We start from the raw sequence: 16,960 nt of genomic DNA on the forward strand, positions 1-16,960 counted from the left end.
TGATTCCAGCGCCCTTTTTCAGCCAATGATGTTGGACGCACAGTGAGGGCAACGCGATGACATGGGCAGCGGTCACCACCATCTTTGAGAAGGGCATGCAAGTGATTGGCTTGCTTTGTGTGGCATCACAGGGGCTATAAAAGGGCGTGCACGCCGACCGCCATCTTACTTCTGCCGATCTTAGCATAGGGAGAGGTTGCTGCGGCTGATTTTGAATAAGGGAGAGCGTTAGGCAGGGAAGAAGAAAAAAAACTGCTTCTGCTGATAGCGATTTTCACTGTACAACACAACAGTTTGTGTGCAGTGACAGGGGAGGATATATTTTTGTGCATCAGCTCTGTTGGTTATTAGGCTGCCTTTTAAGGCTCCCTGATAGCTGCATTGCTGTTTGCACACTGCTGTCCAAACTGCTTTTTTAAAAGCAAAAATACTTTTCTTCCTCTTTTCTGTACAGTTACCAAGCGTTCATTTTTCCACACTTTTGTGTGCAGCAGTCCTGCTTATTAGGCTGCCTGCTGCCATACTTGGACTGAGAGCATCATTGTCAGCCTCCTAAAATCTCTAGGGAGATTCAAATTCTCCCCAATACTATATACACCTTGTACCTTGTCAAACACAAGCTTATTTCAGCCTGTTAAATTGAGGTGTAATCTATAGTGGGCCTGAGATAATAGTTCAGCGTCCTAAAATCTCTAGGGAGCTTCCAATTCTCCCCAATACTATATACACCTTGTACCTTATCATACACCAGCCAATTTCAGCCTGTTAAATTGAGGTGTAATTTATAGAGGGCCTGAGATAATAGTTCAGCCTCCTAAAATCTCTAGGGAGATTCAAATTCTCCCCAATACTATATATACCTTATACCTTGTCATACACCAGCCAATTTCAGCCTGTTAAATTGATGTGTAATCTATAGTGGGCCTGAGATAATAGTTCAGCCTACTAAAATCTCTAGGGAGATTCAAATTCTCCCCAATACTATATACACCTTATACCTTGTCATACACCAGCCAATTTCTGCCTGTTAAATTGAGGTGTAATCTATAGTGGGCCTGAGATAATAGTTCAGCCTCCTAAAATCTCTAGGGAGATTCAAATTCTACCCAATACTATATACACCTTGTACCTTGTCATACACCAGCCAATTTCAGCCTGTTAAACTGAGGTGTAATATATAGTGGGCCTGAGATAATAGTTCAGCCTCCTAAAATCTCTAAGGAGATTCAAATTCTCCCCAATACTATATACACCTTGTACCTTGTCATACACCAGCCTATGTCAGCCTGTTAAATTGAGGTGTAATCTATAGCGGGCCTGAGATAATAGTTCAGCCTCCTAAAATCTCTAGGGAGATTCAAATTCTTCCCAATACTATATACACCTTGTACCTTGTTTTACAGTACCATATAGCTGGTGGTATTTTGGGTCTATTTTCCCAAAAATGAAGAAGTATGGTGGAATAGGCCGTGGAAGTGGGGGGGTGTTGCCAGCTAGTACTGATGGTGATAGTGGTGATGGTGCATCTGCAGGTAGTGGCAAAAGCACAATAGCACCGAAGGCAGGAGGTGTTGAGCCTGCGTCATCGTCTGGCTCCACAAGGCCTCGAAGGCTCCCTTTTCTGGGAGTAGGTAAACTGCTTTTAAAGCTGGAGCTTCAGGAGCAAGTTTGGGCTTACATTGCTGACACAGCCTCCAGCTCTATCGCCTCCTCTTCTGAAGTTTCAAAAAATAAAAGCACTGAGTCGTCAGTGGAGGCTCCTGGTCAGGAACAACACCTTTCCTTGTGTCCTTCACCCCTACCAAAAGTGAAGGATGCGGCAGGCCACACTACAGATTACTCCATGGAGCTGTTTTCACATACCATGCCTGAGTTATCAAGTCAAATCGTGAATTCCCCAGTCCAAGATGAATCTGACATGGAGTGCACTGATGCACAGCCACTGCTAGATTTTTCTGCTGGTACATTCACTCAGAGCACTACATTGTCCTCGCAGTGTACTGAGCCAGAATCTGACCCTGATGAAACTCTGGTGCCCCCTCCCGCAAACTATACCACCATACACGGTGACACAGAGGAAGGTGCACATGACATTGAAGAGGAGGCGATGGATGACCCAGTTGTTGACCCAGATTGGCATTCATTGGGGGTAGAGGGTGCCGCTGCCAATAGCTCAGAAAAGGAGGAGGAGCATCCGCAGCGGGCATCGACATCGCAACAGCTGTTACCTGGCAGGCCCGGAGCAGTCCAAAAATGGGTTGCAAAAACCAAACAAGTTGCAGGACAGCTTGGCCAGACGGTCAAAATAGCACAGCGTGCAAGGCCTCAAAATGTCTTCCATAGTAGGAAGAGTGCAGTGTGGCACTTTTTTGAACAAAATCCTAATGATCAGGCAAAGGTTATCTGTAAGAAGTGTGCAAAGACCTTTAGCTGAGGGAAAAATCTGAGAAATTTGAATACCAGTTGCATGCTAAGACATTTAACCACCATGCACTTGCAAGCATGGGCGGACTACGAAAACTCACGTACCACATGTGATACTGCTCCCAAAGAAGGTAGTCAGCAATGCTACATTGTTTCCCCCACTGTAAGTCCACCGGTTAGCACACCACCAGCAGCAAATGTTGAGTTGTCGTCGCAAGGGCAAATCAGTCAGGGAATCACACTGTTATTGCAATGAAAGACTGAATCTAGGCCATCAGAAAGAACACCAACTCCATCACCATCATCAACCCTCTCTCAGTCCGCCATGTCCACCGCTAGTTCCACCATATGCAGCTCTCAAGTCCAGCTCACCCTACCAGAGACTATGAGTAGGACAAGAAAGTAGTTATCCTCTCATCCGCGTACACTGGGTTTGAACGTCCACATTGCCAAACTAATCTTGTTAGAGATGATGCCCTATCGGTTGGTTGAAAGCGCAGCTTTCCGCGAACTCCTGGCCTACGCAGTATCATGCTATGACCTACCCAGTCGCCACTTCTTTTCTCGCAAAGCCATCCCAGCCCTCCACCTTCATGTGAAAGACCGCATTGTCCATGCACTCAAGCAATCAGTGAGTGGAAAGGTGCATCTCACAACTGATGCATGGTCCAGTAGGCATGGCCAGGCCCTTACGTGTCCATCATTGTGCACTGGGTTAATGTGGTGGATGCAGGGTCCACAGGGGACAGCTGTGATGGCACAGTGCTGCCTAGCCCACGGTATAGGAAACAGTTGGCTGTAGGCGTTCGACCCTCCTCCTCCTCCTCCAGAAGCGAAAGCTCGTCCACAGAGCGCAGTCGTACGAGCACTCCATCTGCAGCTGCCACTGTTGCACACGAGGTGTCCCCCTATCGAGCAGCTAGTGGAAAGTGTCAGCAGGCAGTGTTGCAGATGATGTGTTTGGGTGACAGACACACGGCGGAGGTACTGGCCAACTACTTTCAGCGACAAACTGAGTCATGGCTGGGCAGTCTACATCTTGAGGCAGGCAAGGTAGTTAGTGATAATGGCCGGAATTTTGTGGCAGCCATAGCCCTTTCAAAACTCAGACACATACCTTGCTTGGCTCACACCTTGAACCTGGTGGTGCAGTGCTTCCTCACTAATTATCCGGAGTTAACAGGCCTTCTCCATAAGGTTCGAAGACTGTGCTCGCACATCCGCCGGTCGCCGGTACACTCCAGTTGTATGCAGAAGCTGCAGCGATTGCTCCACCTTCCCAAGCACCACCTAATTATCGACGTTGCAACAAGGTGGAACTCCACCCTGCACATAGTTGAGTGGCTGTGTGAACAGAGGCAGGCCGTAATGCATTTGTGGGAGGATACACGGGCAGGCACTTTGATGGCAGACATGGAGTTGACAAGTGTGCAGTGGTCGAAGCTGAAAGATCCTCTGTAAAGTCTTTCAATGTTTTGAGGAATGCACACGGCTGGTAAGTGCAGACGACGCCATCATAAGCATGAGCATCCCACTTATGCGTCTGCTCATGCAAACTTTGACGCACATCAAGGAGCAGGCGTCTGCAGCCGAGGATAATGAGGAAGAGGAGGAGGGAAGCCTTGATGACAGTCAGCCATTGTCTGTTCAGGGAACTGTCGTGGACGAGGTGGAGGAAGAAGAGGAAGAGGAGGAGGAGGATGATTGGGATGATTTAGGGGAGGAGGATGCTTCTCAGGGGGCAAGAGAAAATGTTGGTGTGGCAAGGTCAGGTAAAATGTTTGTGCGTTACTGGAGGGATGTGGATTTGCCAGAAAGTGCTCCTCCACCCAGCACTCGCAGTGCATTATTGTCACCTGGAACATTGGCCCACATGTCTGATTATGTCTTGCAGATCCTAAAAAGGGACCCCCGCATTGCCAAAATGATGAACGATGATGACTACTGGTTGGCCAGTATCCTGGATCAACGCTATAAAGGCAAATTCCAAAACATCATGCCACAGGAGAACTTAGAGCTAATATTGGCTAACAAACAAGCAACTCTGGTAAACCGTTTGTTTGAGGTATTCCCAGCACACAGCAGCGGTGATGATTCTCCCACAAACCGTAGGGGGCAACATGGAAGAGGTGTTCGTGGTGCACACATCCGAAGTGGCATTGGAGACAGGGGTTTCATGACCATGTTGATTGTTCAAGTACCGCTCACACGACTGGTAATACTGCATCAATTGAAAGTGACAGGAGACAGCAGTTGTCAACTATAGTTACAAACTATTTCTCCTCCCATATCGATGTTCTGCCTCACAGATCATTCCCCTTTGACTATTGGGCCTGTAAACTGGACACCTGGCCTGAATTGGCACAATATGCCTTACAGGAGCTCGCTTGCCCTGCTGCTAGTGTGCTATCCGAAAGAGTCTTCAGTGCTGCTGGATCAATCCTGACAGAAAAAAGGACCCGTCTGTCAACCCAAAATGTTGATGATCTAACCTTCATTAAAATGAACCATGCATGGGTTTCAAAGGATTTTGTCCCACCTTCCCCTGATGACACATAGGTTTCCAGAAAAATGGCTCGCCTTTGTCCTACTCTTCCTCGGACTTCTCCAATTCCTCCATTTGCAGCTGCTGAATGTCCAACATCAACATTTGCCATTTTTCAACCTCCCTAACTGGGCTGCCTCCCCCCAGGACTGGGGTCACCACCTGGCGCATGCACCCGTGCATGTGCCATTGCCCTGGACAGGTGGGTGGGCCCACTCTTGGGCGATGGCACTGGCACAGGGCCCGTCATAATACGCAAAAGTGTCTCTGCGGAGGGCCCACCCGCCGTCAGACACACAGCCGTACTATGAGGGGTCCTGTGCCAGTGCCGTCGCCAATGAATGGGCCCCCCCTGTTTGCTCAGGATCATAGCACTTGCAAAGTTGAAATACTTACCTCTCCCTGCTCCACCGCCGTGACGTCTTCCGCGTTTCCTGACAGTGACAATCTGGTCAGAGAGCTCGATGACATCACGTCTGTACGCCCTCTGCCTAAACAGTCCAAGTGCAGAGAAATGGAAGATGGGGACGACAAGGAGTCCAGAGTACAGGGATTCCCTAGCGAGGAGACTTATTTAATTGTTTTAAAGGTTGGGAGCAATTTTTGGGGAGTACTATACTCTGGAGAATGATATATGTGGCCCACCATACACTGGAGCATTACAAAGGTGGACATCAGACACTGTAGCAGCATTAACAGGGCCCATTATACACTGGAGCATTAGAAAAGGGGGCCCATTATATATAGAGCATTATTTGGGCCCATAAGACACTGGAGCATCATCCATGGGGCCCATCATATACTGGAGCATTGTAAATGGGGCAGATTATATATGGAGCATTATTTGGACCAATCGTACACTAGAGCATCATCCGTAAGGCCCATCATATGCTGGAACTTTCCAAATGGGGGACATCAGACACTGGAGCAGCATTTACAGGGCCCATTATACACTGGATCATTAGAAATGGGGCCCATTATATATGGAGCATTATTTGGGCCCATAAGACAGTGGAGCTTCATCCATGGGGACCAACATATACTTTAGCATTATGTGGAGCTCATCATACACTGTATCGAACATTATATGGGACCAAAGATTCTGTATGAAGAAATATATGGGACTCATTACTCTGTATGGCACACTATGCGATGGCCATAATACTGTATGGAGTAATATACAGTCTGTTGTTGGAGAATTTAAAATGGATATCAGTCATGTGATGTAAGAAGTGAGAAGTGAAGTATTTTTCATTGTACTATACCGCTATTTCTCTGCCGCATCATAGGATCATGATTGTGGCAGGTGTTAAAGGAGCCCAGTGACACTCTTTGGCCCTGGGCCCATGAAAATCTGGAGCCAGCCCTACCCCCCCCCACAACTTTAGCCAAATAACCCCCAGTTTTCAAAGCCTAACTATTACTATAAAGTAAATTAAGGTTGACAAGCTTAAGTAATAAGAATTGATGTTTTGGCATTAAAATGGGCACTGTAGGTGTGTTTCCTGTCCTCCACTCACTGTCGACTTTTCTTCCCCATTGACTTGCATTGGGTTTCATGTTTCAGTCGGCCTTCGACTTTTCACGATAGTCAGCCGATTGCGTTCGACCTGACTTTTGCGAAAGTCGGGTTTCATGAAACCAGACTCGACCCGAAAAAAGGCAAAGTCGCTCATCTCTATTTACATCAACAAGGAAGCAGCCGCCCAAGCAAAATATGGCAACGTGGCATGGTTCAAAGTAGAGTGAGGCGTCGGACAAGGCTGCATCCTGCCACCATTTCTCTTCAATTTATATGCATAAGCTTTGTTCAGGAAGGCTGGTCTAAGAAGAAGGACTCAAAATTGCTGAACTAATCATCAGCAATCTTAAATACGCAGACGACAAAACATTGATAGCAACAAACGTAGATGGAATGAAGGACTGATTATGAAATATCAAGATGGAAAGCTCGAACATGGGTCTGCTACTCATCATGAAGAAGAAAAAGATATTGACTACTGCCTGGTATAACTGTGACACCTTTGAGATGGACAGCCATGAATTAGAAGTTTTATAGGGCTTCATCCTACTTAAATCGATGATCACGCTAGATGCAGCGAGACACTGGAAGTCAATAGGAGAATAGCTATGGGCAAATCAATAATATAGTCACTGGACAGGGTCTTCAAGGCAAGAAACATTTTACTAGCAATGGAAACACGGCTTGTACATAGCTTGGTCTTTTCTGTGGAAGTACAGATGCAAAACCTGAACAATAAAGAAACAAGACAGAAGAATCGACGTCTTCGAAATGTGGTGCCGTAGAAGGATGTTATCAATACCCTTGATGGCAATAAGAGCAAACAAATCAATTATTGAAAAATTCAAGCCAGACAAATCACTCAAAGCAAGGATCACCAAGCTATGACTTGCCTACTTTGGACACATCATGTAAAGAGAGTAATGACTGGAGAATTGCATCATGGTCGTAAGAATAGAAGGAACAAGGCGAAGAGGAAGAACAGCAACTAGTTGGCTTGATACTATCAAAATAATGACAGAGAAGAATCTGGTGGATCTATTTAGGCTTACATAAGATTCATTTTCCTACAGAGCATTCATACATCAAATCCCATGGCTCGAGGTTGGGCATTACGCAAATGCTGTGACTACTCATGCTGTACAGTATTCCCTCTCTATATCTGGTGGGTCTGACAAAATGTAAGGAAGCAAACTCTCTGGGCTTGTACCATAACCAAGGCTCCACTTCAGATGGGCTTTTGAATCTTTCATACTTAATGTATAGTCTTAGGGAAAATGTTCTCCCTGCTGCTGCACAAGATTGACAGGTCTCTTCCTATATTCATGTATAGGGAGAGACCTGTCACTTCAGGGCAGCTGGCGGTAGGATGGGAGCAGCCACCAGGGATGAGCCTTTCTGACCAGTTTCCCATGCAGCTCAGTCCCTGGTGGCCTCTAAAGTTTGTTTTGCTCTGAAACGCCACATCATTTCAGTGTCAATTACACCTGGTTGAGATTATACAGCCAATGTCTGATACATGCAGCCTATGGATTGGGCAGCATGTACAGCTGTCCCACATGGTAGGCCTTCATAATACAATTAAAACATTTCTTTAAGTACTAGCTGCAATCATTGGGGATCTGTTATAGACTTGTGTGCAGTTTATCCGGTAGAGCACTTACATTTGAACTCTCCTTGTGTCCACCAATGCAGACGATGTCTTGCTTTTGGATTGTTAATGCTTCCTTGGTAAGTCTGAGTCGTACATCACAGGCATTCTCTGAACCTTCATTATAAAGTTGTGCGAAACCAGTTTTAGTCTGTGGACAAGATACAGATAGAATAGATAAGATAATGTATAAGATAGAACTGTTATCATCTGTCTGCAGCATATTTTCCTTCCATGGGATCTGACTAGTGAGGAGCGAGTATACTTGTTGCTCGGGTGTCCTCCGAGTATTTTGGCGTGCTCGGAGATTTCGTTTTCGTCATCTTATCTGAATGATTTGCGACTTGTAGACAGGCTGAATACATGTGAGGAATGCCCTAACAAACAGGCATTCCACACATGTATTCAAGCTGTCTAGCAGTCGCAAATCATGCAGATAAGACGGCGAAAACTAAATCTCCGAGCGCGCCAAAATACTCGGAGGACACCCGAGCATGCTCAGAGAAACCCGAGCAACGAGTATACTCGCTCATCACTAGATCTGACCAATTCCTCAGTATTCAGAATTAAAGTATATTATTACATTTTTAAAATCTACATTTTGACAACAGTAAAAACAAATTTATGTGGTGAAGCAACCCTTTTAACACTATTGATAGTCCTAATTGGAGATCAACACTTCTCTGTGCATTCACCCATAAAGGGTGTTATATCTCTTATAGAATCTCCCAGTCAAATTTGCCATGCTCCATTTTTATTATGGTGTTGACTTGCATGGAAAATGTTTTTTGGGGCAAAAGTTAGGAACATTCAGTGGGTATGGAAAGTATTCAGACCTCTTTAAATTTTTCACTGTTTCATTGCAGCCATTTGGTAAATTCCAAAAAGTTCATTTTTTTCTCATTACTGTACACTCTGCACCCCACCTTGACTGAAAAAAAACAGAAATTAAGACATTTTTGCAAATTTATTAAAAAAGAAAAACTGAAATATCACATGGCCATAAGTATTCAGACCCTTTGATCAGTATTGAGTAGAAGCACCCTTTTGAGCTAATACAGCCATGAGTCTTCTTGGGAATGATGCGTTCACACGTGGATTTGGGGATCCTCTGCCATTCTTCCTTGCAGATCCTCTCCAGTTCCGTCAGGTTGGATGGTGAACGTTGGTGGACAGCCATTTTCAGGTCTCTTCAGGGATGCTCAATTGGGTTTAGGTCATTGCTCTGGCTGGGCCAGTCAAGAATTGTCACACAGATGTTCTGAAGCCACTCTTTTGTTATTTTAGCTGTGTGCTTAGGGTCATTGTCTTCTACATTTCCGTTTGTTTTCAGTTAAGAAGGGGTGCAGAGTGTACATAATGAGATAAAAAAATGAACATTTTTGAATTTACCAAATGGCTACAATGAAAAAAGAGTGAAAAATTTAAAGGGGTCTGAATACTTTCTGTACCCACTGTATGTAGCAAATGTTGACTTGACACTTAAACTGGTTTTCTGTATATAGCTATGTATAGGGTAGGGTGTAATTTGCTGAATCCCTATGACCTTGACTACGAAGCTCTGGAATCTTTAAAATGGGCCCTTATAGAGCCTAGTCTTGAATAGAATGGAGAGGTCAAAAGTCTGCCTTAATTGCATTCACTATCAACAGAACTTTTGGAAACAGCCAATTGCGGTATTCATGTTAGTCCGACAGTTCCATAAAAAATGAAAACAACTGATGCTGAAACTGTGAACTGACGCTCAATTGAAGACAAACTGAGCACCTCATTCTCGAGATTCTGGAACACCATTCTCTGAAAAGAAGGAAGCCCCATCTATGGGACTCATTGCAATTAGCAAGTTATCCCCTATCCAATGATTTGGGAGTAACTTGCAATTTTAGGAAAATCCCTTTAATCCATTATTATAATGTAGCAAACATTACTTATGGCTTGTGTTATGTTAAGTGGAAAGTTAAAGGGAATTAAAAGGAATTTGTCAGTAGATTTTTTGCTATGTAGTCTGATGTAGTCTGAGGAGAGCATTAATTAGGTGCTGAGACAGATTTTAGGGATGTATTACTTTTTGGGTAGTGTGCTGTTGTTTCCATACATTTAAAGTTTTATCACCAGGAGATTATCACTGGCCAGACAGATTCATACATGAGCCAAAGTCTGACCACGCCCCTTCCTCTGATAAGCAGCTCACTGTCTATAGACAATGTACACAGAAAGCTTTGGTATGATTGGTGTTAGCTTTATGAGTATGCCACATCTAGAAACTCTGTGTCACAACTGCTGCACCCAGTAAACTAAGTGATACATCGCTGGAATCAGGGTCTCCTTTCCTACATTATGCTGCTCTAACATTACATAGTAACATAGTAACATAGTAACATAGTTATTAAGGTTGAAGGGAGACTTTAAGTCCATCTAGTTCAACCCATATCCTACCCTAACTTGCCCTAACATGTTGATCCAGAGGAAGGCTAAAAAAACCCATGTGGCAAACAGTAAGCTTCACATTGGGGAAAAAAATTCCTTCCCGACTCCACATACGGCAATCAGACTAGCTCCCTGGATCAACGCAATATTAAGGAAACTAGTGTATATACCCTGTAATATTATACTTTTCAAGAAAGGCATCCAGTCCCTTCTTAAATTTTAGTTGGGAATCACTCATTACAACATCATATGGCAGAGAGTTTTATAGTCTCACTGCTCTTACAGTAAAGAATCCGTGTCTGTGAGTATGCTTAAACCTTCTTTCCTCCAGACGTAGAGGACGCCCCCTTGTCCCCGTCACAGGTCTAAGAGTAAAAAGATCATTAGAAAGCTCTTGGTATTGTCCCCGCATATATTTATACATTGTAATAAGATCACCCCTAAGCCTTCGATTCTCCAAACTAAATAACCCCAAGTGTAATAACCTGTCTTGGTATTGCAGACCCCCTAGTTCCCTAATAACCTTGGTCACTCTTCTCTGCACCCGTTCCAGTTCAGCTATGTCTTTCTTATACACCGGAGACCAGAACTGTACACAGTGTTCTAAGTGTGGTCGCACTAGTGACTTATATAGAGGTAAAATTATGTTCTCCTCATGAGCATCTATGCCTCTTTTAATGCATCCCATTATTTTATTTGCCTTTGCAGCAGCTGCCTGACACTGGCCGCTAAATGTGAGTTTGTCGTCCACCCATACACCCAGGTCTTTTTCAGTGACTGTTTTGCCCAGTGTTTTATAATTAAGCACATAATTATACATCTTGTTCGTTCTACCCAAGTGCATGACCTCACATTTATCCCCATTAAAGCTCATTTGCCATTTATCAGCCCAAGCTTCTAGTTTACATAAATCCTCCTGTAATATAAAATTGTTCTCCTCTGTATTGATTACCCTGCAGAGTTTAGTGTCATCTGCAAATATTGAAATTCTACTCTCTATTCCCCCTACAAGGTCATTAATAAATATGTTAAAAAGAAGCGGGCCCAAAACTGACCACTGTGGTACCCCACTGCTAACCGTGACCCAGTCCGAGTGTGCTCCATTAATAACCACCCTTTGTTTCCTATCCCTGAGCCAGCTCTTAACCCACCTACACATATTTTCCCCTATCCCCATTGTTCTCATTTTATGTATCAACCTTTTGTGTGGCACCATATCAAAAGCTTTTGAAAAGTCCATGTACACCACGTCCACTGCATTCCCTTGGTCCAGTCCGGAACTTACCTCTTCATAAAAGCTTATCAGATTAGTCTGACAGGAACGGTCCCTTGTAAACCCATGTTGATATTGGGTCATGAGGTTATTCTTCTCCAGATACTCCAGTATAGTATCTCTTAGAAAACCCTCCAGGATTTTACCCACAGTTGAGGTTAAACTTACTGGCCTATAATTTCCAAGTTCAGTTTTTGTCCCCTTTTTGAATATTGGCACCACATTTGCTATACGCCAGTCCTGTGGTACAGACCCTGTTATTATGGAATCTTTAAAGATTAAAAATAATGGTCTATCTATGACTGTGCTTAATTCCTGCAGTACTCGGGGGTGTATCCCATCCGGGCCCGGGAATTTGTCAATTTTAGTGATTTTTAGAAGCCGCCGTACTTCCTGCTGGGTTAAGCAGGTGACATTTAACGGAGAATTTTTATCCCTGATCATGTTATCCGTCATGGGATTTTCTTGGGTAAATACTGTTGAAAAAAAGTCATTTAGCATATTGGCTTTTTCCTCATCCTCATCCACCATTTCACCCAGACTATTTTTAAGGGGGCCAACACTATCATTTTTTAGTTTCTTACTATTTATGTAGTTAAAGAATATTTTGGGATTATTTTTACTTTCTCTGGCAATGAGTCTCTCTGTCTCAATCTTTGCTGTCTTGATTTGCTTTTTACAGAATTTATTTAATCTTCTGTATTTAGTTAATGCCTCATCACTACCTACTTGCTTTAATTCTCTAAATGCTTTATTTTTATTTCTTATTGCGCCCCTTACAGCTCTATTTAGCCATAGTGGTTTCCTCCTATTTCTAGCATGTTTATTCCCATATGGTATATATTGTGCACAGGTCCTATTCAGGATGCTAATAAACGTCTCCCATTTTCTTTGTGTATTTTTATGTCTCAGGATATCGTCCCAGTTAATTGCACCAAGATCATCTCTCATCCGTTGGAAATTTTCTTTCCTGAAGTTTAGTGTCCTTGTAACCCCTCTACAACACATCTTATTAAAGGATACATGAAAACTTATTAATTTGTGATCACTATTACCCAAGTGACCCCAACCCTTACATTTGATATGCGGTCTGGCCTGTTGGTTAATATTAGGTCTAGCAGTGCCCCCCCTCTTGTTGAGTCCTGAACCAGTTGTGAAAGGTAATTGTCTCTCATAGTAGTCAAAAACCTATTACCTTTGCTGGAACTGCAGGTTTCGGTTCCCCAATGTATTTCAGGGTAGTTGAAGTCCCCCATAATAATGACTTCTCCTTGAGTCGCAGCTTCATCTATTTGCTTTATGAGGATATTCTCTGTTGCTTCCATTATTTTTGGAGACTTATAACAAACCCCTATCAGTAATTTATTATTTTTCCCCCCTCCCCTTATCTCTACCCACAGGGACTCTACATTTTCATTAGATTCATATATATTATCAGGAAGGATGGGATTTTAAGTATGATTTTACATTTAAACACACACCTCCCCCTCGCTTATTTGTTCGGTCATTTCTGAACAGACTATAGCCCTGTAAATTAACCGCCCAGTCGTGGCTCTCATCCAGCCATGTCTCAGATATCCCCACCATGTCATAATTATGTTCCAACAACATTAACACCAATTCCTCCAATTTGTTGGCGAGGCTTCTGGCATTAGTATACATGCACTTTAAGTATCTCTCTGTACCTCTATTCTTTCTTAAATTATTAACTGTTCTAACCCCACCCCCCATGCCACCCCCAATGTCATTATTTGTGCCCAGGTCTCTATCTGCACTGTTTCCCCTCCTATAAAAGGAATACCCTCCCCCCCGTCCCTAGTTTAAACACTCCTCCAACCTTCTAGCCATTTTCTCCCCCAGCACAGCTGCACCCTCCCCAGCAAAAACCTGCTGACAGATTCCTTTTAAAGTTTGCAGCATTGATGGCTACATCTGTATCAGGGCTCTGATGTGACTACTACAACCTCATCCCTTAAAGAGATCAACATAGCAAGAAAAAAGGGAGCTTCTTCTTAATGTTCTTACGTATTGTGAGTTTTTTAGACTCCTATATTCTTAGTATTGCTATTATTAGGGATCCACATTATTATTTTTTTGGCTATCCTCAGTAGTTATTATCTGCATCAAAGTTTGAAGACATCACTTCTGGCCCCACTTCCACATTCGTAAAGAAAATACTATAATCTGGAAAATAAAAATCTTAATTTGTTACATTATTATTACCCATTATCCCAAGAGAATGCTCTTATAATAATTCTAGTTTTGCTGATGGGTAATAAAGTCCTTTTTTTATTAATGTCAGTGTCTGGTCTATAATGTAATACAGTATATTATATGTGTTCTACTGTATATGTGTATTGAAATAATTCAAAATATATGGCATTCACTTAATAAGTGTATTATTACTGTTGATGACCTTCATGTTATTCCTTCCATCTAGAGATAATGTATTGTTACTCCATTTTCAATTTCTATTGATGTTTGTAATGGAATATCAGTGGAATGGGTTGAAAATGACTTGTTGTTAGTGCGGTATATTGGCTAATACAAAAGTGATCACTGAATGATCAAATTCATTTTTTGTTTGCGAAATGAAACATTGATCAAGATTTTTCAAGATTATAGCTATGTAGCTTTGTTCATAAACTTCATTTTAGGATTGTTTCTCACTAATGATTCATGCCATTTCATCTTTTTTTCGAAGGTATTAATTTTTTCAAGGGAAGGAATAGTCAGAAAATTACCTATTGTTTAAATCAGGCTTTGTGTTTTTTTATTTTTCCAATTTTTTTTAATATCACGATCTTTAAAGAAAAAACATTGTAATCTTGCAATTTTACAAAGTCAATGGGTTTTTTTAGACTCAAACTTCCTGTACTTTCAGGAAGAGTTTTAACCTTGAATCCATTGAAAAGATTATAACACATCTATACAGGCTCGGACTGGCCCACAGGAGAGCAGGAGAATCCCCCGGTGGGCCCCTGTGCAGGAGTGGGCCACCACCCTCTTATACGAGCAGTACGTCGCACAATATACTTGAATCACTATGTACAGACAAAGGCGTCATCTTATTCATGTAGTAATCTACCCAGCTCAATGTTATATAAATTTGTGATTGAGGATAATGTCACATTTGCATGTAGTTGAAAAGTGGGGCCCTGGAGTTAGTTACTGGTGGGCCCTTGGCACCCCAGTCCGACACTGCGTCAATAGACAGCTGATAACTCAGGATCCAATAGGTAATATACAGTATGATATTACCCAGCTCCATCACCAATTCATAAGATAATTTTCACAATACAAAAGAAAGAAAAGGGCCTCATCATTGTGGCTTTGTACATGTGTTGTTTCTTTAAACAGTAAATTAACTCCTTAGTGACAGCCAATTTAGCACTAATTTACAAAGCCAATTTTTACAATTCTGACCACTGTCACTTTATTAAGTTATAGCTCTGGAACTCTTCAACGGATCCCACTGATTCTGAGAATCTTTTTTCGTGACATACTGTACTTCATGTTAGTGGTAAAATTTCTTCGATATAACTTGAGATTATTTATGAAAAAAATGGAAATTTGGCAAAAATTTTGAACATTTCGCAATTTTCAAACTTTTAATTTTTGTGCCCTTAAATCAGAGAGTGGTGTCACACAAAAGGTTTAATAAATAACATTTCCCACATGTCAACTTTACATCAGCACAATTTTGGAAACCTATTTTTACTTTGTTAGGATGTTATACGGGTTAAAAGTAGACCAGTGATTTCTAATTTTTCCAACAAAATTTACAAAACCATTTTCTTAGGGACCACCTCACATTTGAAGTGAGTTTGGGGGGTTAATATAACAGAAAATATCCAAAAATGACACTATTCTAAAAACTGCACCCCTCAAGGTTTACTTTTTTCACAAACAATTTCCTTTGGAACCAATTTTTTTATTTTCACAAGGGTATCATGAGAAAATGGACACAAAATTTGTTGTGCAATTTCTCCTGAGTATGCTGATACCTCATATGTGCAGGAAAGCCACTCTTTGGGTGCATGGCAGGGCTCAGAAGGGAGGGAACACAGTTTGACTTTTTGAACACAAAATTGGCTGTAATCAATGGTGGCACCATGTCGCATTTCTATCTAAACAGTGGAACCCCCATTATAACTACAACCCTAACCCAACACACGACTAACCCTAATCCAACCTTAACCATAACCTTAACCACAAACCTAACCCCAACACACCTCTAACCCTAATCCCAACCCTAACTGTAATTCCAACCATAACCACAACCCTAACTTTAGCCCAACCCTAACGCTAGCCCCAACCATAATTTTAGCCCAAGCCTAACCCTAGTCCCAACCCTAAGTTTAGCCCCAACCCTAACCCTAGCCCATCCCTAACTTTAACTCAACCCTAACTTTAGCGCCTCCGTAACTTTAGCCCCATCCTAACTTTAGCCCCATCCTAACTTTAGCCCAACCCTAACCCTAGTCCCAACCCTAAGTGTAGCCTCAACCCTAACCCTAGCCCAACTCTAATTTTAGCCCCACCGTTACTTTAGCCTCACCCTAACTTTAGACCCACCCTAACTATAGCCCCATCCTAACTTTTGCCCAACTCTAACACTAATGGAAAAATGGAACTACATGGTTCATATGGGCTACGCTTAAATAGATCCACACTTGCGTACTGCCCTTGTCAGGGTGGGAGCAAAAAACAGGAGCAACGCAAGGATATATAAAGGAATATCCCACTCTTATATTTTCACCCTCCTCTTGCCATCCATTCCCCTCCAGGTTGGACAGCTTGGAGAAGGGAATGAACAAGAATGTGTATGGGTGATAGCCAACCATTTTTAAATAAAGCACTGTTAATCATGAGCACATGCGCAATGTAAAAGTTTTTTTGTGTATATGTCCGAGGTATACAATGGCTGTTGTTTTTATTATACATATTAAAGGTTAAGTTTTAATAGTGTACTTCTGGTCATGCTATAATCCCATTTTCTGATTATATAATATCATACATTGTACATATTCAGTACATTGCTGTTCTAACTCCCTGCAAATCAAATATAAATATGTTGACAAAATGAAAACATGAACACAATTTTTTTACTTTAAA

General features: G+C 42.4%; 1 protein-coding gene across 1 annotated transcript in view; it reads right to left on the reverse strand.

Annotated features, from left to right (window-relative positions):
* SNTG2 (syntrophin gamma 2) overlaps window positions 1-16,960 on the reverse strand; it is a 977,025-nt gene that overhangs the window by 569,417 nt on the left and 390,648 nt on the right. The window contains exon 2 of the mRNA XM_073576436.1: window positions 8,156-8,293. Coding sequence (XP_073432537.1) covers window positions 8,156-8,293 — 138 coding nt within the window. The remainder of the gene's footprint in view (window positions 1-8,155; window positions 8,294-16,960) is intronic.

The sequence above is a fragment of the Dendrobates tinctorius genome, unplaced genomic scaffold (genome assembly GCF_039654945.1).
Source record: "Dendrobates tinctorius isolate UK_male_01 unplaced genomic scaffold, ASM3965494v1 ptg000049l, whole genome shotgun sequence".
NCBI classification, from domain to species: Eukaryota; Metazoa; Chordata; class Amphibia; order Anura; family Dendrobatidae; genus Dendrobates; species Dendrobates tinctorius.